This window comes from Procambarus clarkii, chromosome 44 (genome assembly GCF_040958095.1).
Source record: "Procambarus clarkii isolate CNS0578487 chromosome 44, FALCON_Pclarkii_2.0, whole genome shotgun sequence".
NCBI lineage: Eukaryota > Metazoa > Arthropoda > Malacostraca > Decapoda > Cambaridae > Procambarus > Procambarus clarkii.
In genome coordinates this window covers 19,790,722-19,797,424 of record NC_091193.1, presented here as the reverse complement: position 1 = coordinate 19,797,424, position 6,703 = coordinate 19,790,722, and the positions used below count along the sequence as shown (strand labels likewise).

General features: G+C 42.2%; 1 protein-coding gene across 5 annotated transcripts in view; it reads left to right on the top strand.

Annotated features, from left to right (window-relative positions):
- Nucleotides 1-2,117: 2,117 nt before the first annotated feature.
- LOC123745216 (protein starmaker-like) overlaps nucleotides 2,118-6,703 on the top strand; it is a 4,940-nt gene continuing 354 nt past the window's right edge. The window contains exons 1-4 of one of the 5 annotated variants that reach the window (XM_069300753.1): nucleotides 2,962-3,247; nucleotides 3,956-4,142; nucleotides 4,472-5,495; nucleotides 6,696-6,703. The exon at nucleotides 6,696-6,703 is cut by the window's right edge and continues 354 nt beyond it. In XM_069300753.1, coding sequence (XP_069156854.1) covers nucleotides 3,217-3,247; nucleotides 3,956-4,142; nucleotides 4,472-5,495; nucleotides 6,696-6,703 — 1,250 coding nt within the window. In that variant the 5' untranslated portion in view covers nucleotides 2,962-3,216. The other 4 variants (XM_069300750.1, XM_069300751.1, XM_069300752.1 and 1 more) reach the window with 4 other exon arrangements.

Here is a 6,703-nt window from a genome sequence, read left to right as displayed (position 1 = left end):
ACATAATTCTCTTGTGCTCGAGTGGTAGCCTAGGAATGGCACGATCCATTGGGGAGCAGTTAGTTTCCTTGGGATCCTTCTCTTTTAAGGCCCAGTTCCCAATTGATAGAGCGACTACACCCATGCCGGAGGTCGGGTGCTCGAGAGCCTAGTGCTCAAAGTGAATGAAACTATATATATATTACATATATATATATATATATATATATATATATATATATATATATATATATATATATATATATATATATATATAAGACATTTGTTCACAGCGTAGATCAGGACAGGTGTTTAATTTCAGGCAATTTATTTGTGTTGTCATTTGCTTAGCTAAATGAACTATGGGGTTCAGTTCCTGAACCTACTATATACCTCTGTAACCCCCTTTCCACCACCACCCACGGGATGGGTATGGGGTGCATAATAAATAAATTAATGACCGAACTTCAGGACGTAGACAACCGTCCTCAGACCAAGTCCATTCCATCCAACCGTCGACACCCAAAGTCGCATTCATAAATTTTAACACACTATTCATTCAAAATAGGAATTGTCTCCTATTTTTTCCTATCCAAAATAGGAATATTAACAAATTAATATTGGTATAAGTATACCGCACATATTTAGGCATTGGTTAGGTTAGGTTATGTTAGGTGTTTAGGTTCTGTTGGTGATTACTTCTATTTGTAGTACATGGGTAAAGCATTTACATCGTTTTGATTCGAACAAAAGTCGTCCGCGAAGCACTTTTTTCGGAAGTGTTCCAGTGTCATCAGTTGTGCAACCCGTCCTCATAAACAATGGTTAAAGTCCATTCCATGCACGCGCCAAGCCCCACTGTTTAATTAATAAAAAAAAACGGTTTACACACGACTCACAAGTGATGACGTCCGAACACTTTTGGAACAAGTGCTTCACTGACGACTTCTGTTCGAGCCACAACGCTGTAAATGCTTCACCCAAGTACTACAAATACAAATAATCGCCAACAGAACCTAAACACCTAACCTAACCAAACCAATGCCTAAATATGCACAGTATGCTAATATATAACAATATTAATTTATATTTGAAAACATTCCTGTTGTGAATGAACAGCATGTTAAAATTGATGAATTCGTCTTTGGGGTCGACAGCTGGATGGAATGGACTTTGTCTGAGGACATGTTGGCGAGTCATGTATAGAGCGTTTTCATCCTTAAACAGAAGGTTTGGCTGCTGAATAACAAGCATTTGACCATTGTATATGCGGCCGGGTTCCCCCACAATCACCCATGTTACAACTAGGCAAGAGGACGGCCTTGGAGCAAATCATGCCAAGACCGTGTTGTCATAGCAGAGGACCAGAGCACCAATTAACAAGCCCCCAAACAATGAACTGTTTTCCTTACCCTGATATTTCAATATAAAACACCAATTTGATTGCATCAACATATCATTATTGCGGTAGCTGACCCCAAACACACACATTCATTATTTTGAAAATACTGCATTAAAAATCTTATATATAAATCTCATAAATAAATTACATTATCTTATATTAGAATTTGTTGTATAGGTAGACATAAATCAGGTCAGATTAGGTGTTCAACTACTGCTTGTAATTATCTGTATTTGTTGTACATGGGTGAAAGATTCACAAAGGTGCGATTTAAATCAACCCAGCCTTAAACTAGGCTCTTTAAAGCAGCAGCCGTCCTCCCCAGACGCATTCATCAATTTAACATACTGTGCATTAAAAACTAGTTTGTTCTCCAATTTAAATTAATATTCTTATACTTAAAAATTCTATGTATGATTAGGCGTAAGTTAGGTTAGGTGTTTGGATTCTTTGGCGATTATTTGTATTTGAAGTACTTGGGTGAAGCATTTATCAACCCGTCCTCGACTCAAGTCCATTACATTCAGCGGTCAGCCCCACAGACGCATTCATAAATTTTAACATGCTGTTCATTCAAAACGGGAATTTTCTCAAGTATAAATTAATATTATAATATATTAGCATATTGTGTATATATAGGTATAGGATAGGTTAGGTTAGGTGTTTAGGTTCTGTTGGCTATTATTTGTATTTGTAGTACGTGGGTGAAGCATTTATAGCGTTGTGATTCGAACAAAATTCGTCAGTGAAGCACTTGTTCCGGATATGTTCGAACGACAGCAGTTGTGAATCGTGTGTAAACCGCTTTTCATTCATAAACAGGGGGTTTGGCGGGTGCATGGAATCACTTTTGGATCTTTGTTTGGAGGACGGGCTGGTTTATAGAATTGTGGTTCGAAACGAGGACGTGAGCGAAGCACTTGTTCCGGAAGTGTTCGGACATCAGTTATGAGTTGTGTGTAAACAGCTTTTCATTCATAAACAGGGGGTTTGGCGGATGGATTAACGAGCTTGGATCATTGTATGCAAGGACGGGCTGTTTAAATAGAGGTCACTAGTGAAACATTTCGGGAAATGTTCGAATGTCATTAGTTGTGAGTCGTGTGTAAAATGTTTTTCATTCATAAACAGTGGGTTTGGCAGCTAAATTAACAAGCATGTGGCCTTTATGAGGACGGGATGTCTATTATTCTTCATGATTTTTGTTATATTGTATTTAGTACGTTACAGGTAAAATACATTTGAAGATTTATGCAACAAGTGAACACAAATACATTACATGATTTTGAGTGTTGCGAAAGCCTTATTCTCGTCATAAGGTAAGTCCTGCATGTGTCATTAAGTACAATATCCATGAAATAAAGAACGCTGTTAATTATGTACTTGATTTTGATGTCAGAATTCTGTGGGAGGGGTGCTGAAGAGCGTACACCTGGGTGGGGGTTCAGTCTTGCTCAACCCATCATCGTGGCATCAACCTGCCCCACACCTCCGCCACCAACTCCAATAACAACCATCACGGACCCCACCAACGACACCAAACCCACAACTATCAACTTTTATCATGTTATTAAGTAAGTCTCCCTCCACCGGTCACTACAACAGCGCTGCATCTGTGTTAAATTCCCGGTGGTCCAAGTGTCGGGCCCCGTTCCTTACCTTCGTCCTCACATCCTTCCCAAGTGCTAGTCATTGTCTTAGGCTCTTTATGCTGATAACTACGTTATCTTACCTGCACTTCTGGACACTATCCTAAGTTCCTCACGCTTCTCAGTGGGATAATTAGGATTATTGACTTGTATATCTATAAATTCAGTCGGTGACCTTCCCCAAGGATGCAATCCACAACAGTTGACAAATTCCCAGGTACCAATTTACTGCTAAGTGAACATTTAAGGAGTGCAGTGTGTAGAAAGTTGAGAAAGCGTCATTCACACCTATTCCACTTTGTGTTGCCACTAGTGCAGAAATGCAATAATTACACAACATTAACGCCAGGCAGGTGAGTAAACACGAGATTCCCGCAGCGCAGCAGTCGTAATGATGTCCGAGCATCATGCCAGACTCACAGCTAGATGGTGACGTCTCTTCCTATCCTCAGTGGGTAGCCGAGCTTGGGGTAAGTTGCCATACAAAGTTATGGTCCCACATTAAGTGAGGATTAATCATCTGAATGTCACATCATAGCATCTGAATGTGTCATATGTGGTGGGTAAGAGTAGAGGTATTAATGTGGTTGCTTACCGGGGCACGAACTGTGTGCCAGTCATCAGTACTTTTAAGAAATGTTTGGTTTGGTGTCGAGCTTAAGGCGTATCATCCTCGCAAGGGTTATTAGAGTCACCACTGTAACTTACTGACAAACCATCGTTCACATTTGAATTAAACTCTCAGCCAGCAATTCTGGCCTATGTAACTATTATGTGGATGACAAATATCCGAGGTTGCAATCCCCAGTTACGGAGTCCGTTCAGTCCTAACATGATGTCTAGAAACTTCAGGCAACATTTCTTTGAGTTTTAAACATAATTTTAACCACGTTGAACTGAATACAACTTCACTATTTGTACACAGGGCTTGTGGTGGGGCTGCTAATGGGGCTGGCATTCGCTCAACAAACACAAGACCTCTCCAGCGCGAAATCCCTTAAAGAAGCAACTGACGACAGTGAGAAGCTCATCGCCGTACTGACGCCTCTCCTCAGTAAAGCAATCAGTCTCCTCGAAGGCACCTCACTTGCTACAAGTGGCGGTTATAAAAAGTAAGGCACTCGTATTTTATTACTAGCTGACAACCCTCAAATATATATACTTTATAGCATTAGATTAAATGTTAGACGATGAGTCACAATAAACATGCTTGATTATGAACTGGCTAATGATCCAGGACGGACCAAAACGTCGTCGGCTCTTCATCTTTTGGTGTGTAGTTTGGTCATCATTAGATGTTAGACCGACCGGCAGATGCCAAAGAATATACAGAACTACACTGTGCCTCCTACTACAGTATGATGGGAGGCACAGTGTGGTGGGAAGCACAGTGTGATGAGTGACACAATAATAGTATAAACAATTACAATTCATATTATAGGCACAGAACGGGGTCAAACAGGTACGCTGACGTGGAGGACTCGAAGACAAGCGAGGAGGTCGACGATCACACTCCCACGGAGGAGGACTCGAAGACAAGCGAGGAGGTCGACGATCACACTCCCACGGAGGAGGACTCGAAGACAAGCGTGGAGGTCGACGATCACACTCCCACGGAGGAGGACTCGAAGACAAGCGTGGAGGTCGACGATCACACTCCCACGGAGGAGGACTCGAAGACAAGCGTGGAGGTCGACGATCACACTCCCACGGAGGAGTACTCGAAGACAATCGTGGAGGTCGACAATCACACTGTCACGGAGGAGTACTCGAAGACAATCGTGGAGGTCGACAATCACACTCCCACGGAGGAGGACTCGAAGACAAGCGTGGAGGTCGACGATCACACTCCCACAGAGGAGGACTCGAAGACAAGCGAGGAGGTCGACGATCACACTCCCACGGAGGAGGACTCGAAGCCATGCATGGAGGTCGACGATCACACTCCCACGGAGGAGGACTCGAAGCCATGCGTGGAGGTCGACGATCACACTCCCACGGAGGAGGACTCGAAGACAAGCGTGGAGGTCGACGATCACACTCCCACAGAGGAGGACTCGAAGACAAGCGAGGAGGTCGACGATCACACTCCCACGGAGGAGGACTCGAAGACAAGCGTGGAGGTCGACGATCACACTCCCACGGAGGAGGACTCGAAGACAAGCGAGGAGGTCGACGATCACACTCCCACGGAGGAGGACTCGAAGACAAGCGAGGAGGTCGACGATCACACTCCCACGGAGGAGGACTCGAAGACAAGCGTGGAGGTCGACGATCACACTCCCACGGAGGAGGACTCGAAGACAAGCGTGGAGGTCGACGATCACACTCCCACGGAGGAGGACTCGAAGACAAGCGTGGAGGTCGACGATCACACTGCCACGGAGGAGGAGGACTGTGACATCTGGTGCATGAAAAGCGACGGAAAGTTCTACTGCTGCAAAGTCGCCGCCAAAGCAAATGAGGTGGGTGTTACCTCACACAATATCTCTACTCCAACCTGGAGTGAGGCGAGGTGGATGTTGTCTCACAAGGTTCCTCTGCTTCTACCTGGAACTATTTTTTTTATCAGCTGAACCTTCAGTCATACGAGAGGTAGGAGGAATCCGAGATGGAAACATCTCAGTCAATACCGTGAATATAATTATTAATTTGTTATCATTTTGCAGAAGGCTCGAGCTCTAGACAAGTATCACGTCTCCTACTTCCACTGGTACCTTATATATTAGTCCTCTTCTATAACATACATGCAAAATATAATATACCTATGATTTTGCGAAAGGAATCAAGGAATAATTTTATCTAAGTTCTGTTTGACTGTTTCAGCAACTTTATAAACCCACCTATTAGTTTTATGTCTGTTTCCGACACAAATTGGAAATTGTCATGTAATTGAACAAAATTATTATCGAATAGTTCGCAGTAACGCTACTTGCTTGAGTTACTTGATTATGCTAGAATAATATCTTCTTCGTAAAGGTGAAGGCCTATAATGATATGCTAAGTCATTCTGCGTTACCGAGGAAAGTACCACCTACAATATCTCTAATGGTTAGACAAAGGTATCTTGACTATAGTTTTGTCTTATTCTCTTTGTTAAGATAACAGTGTTCGCAAACTTGAGGACTGAAAAGGCGTAAGTGCGAGTGATTACAAGAACGTAAGTAGTACTATGGTTGTTATGCTTAAACATTATTGCATTAAAAAACATAGGCTGATACAAAGTCATTAGATATAAATATAAAATTTAACTTATCGTTTGCCATTAGGCTATCTCCTTTAATAGACTTGTATGTTGGTGGATGAGTAACCACACCTTAGCACATTATAAAACCCCTAACATGTGTAAGTCTGATAAGAAGCCCAGAAAGCCAAAGAAGTGAAACTGAGTCAATTTATTATCATATAATGTATATAAACTGTACCAGATTAGGCTATTAGCTGTGACAAACTTTCACTTAAACACCTACATCCATAAATACTAGCTAAATAATAAAGGGAGGTTACTCTATGAACCAAACTCGGGCTTATCTAAGTTAAAGGAAATAAACCTTATCAGATTCCCAATGTCTTCCGTCTGCGTCATTCTGGCTGGCGTGATCTAACCGCAGTGATCTTTATTAAATCGCAGTTTCTCTTAATTTATTCTCGTTTTTCTTCCTTAGATGGCTGA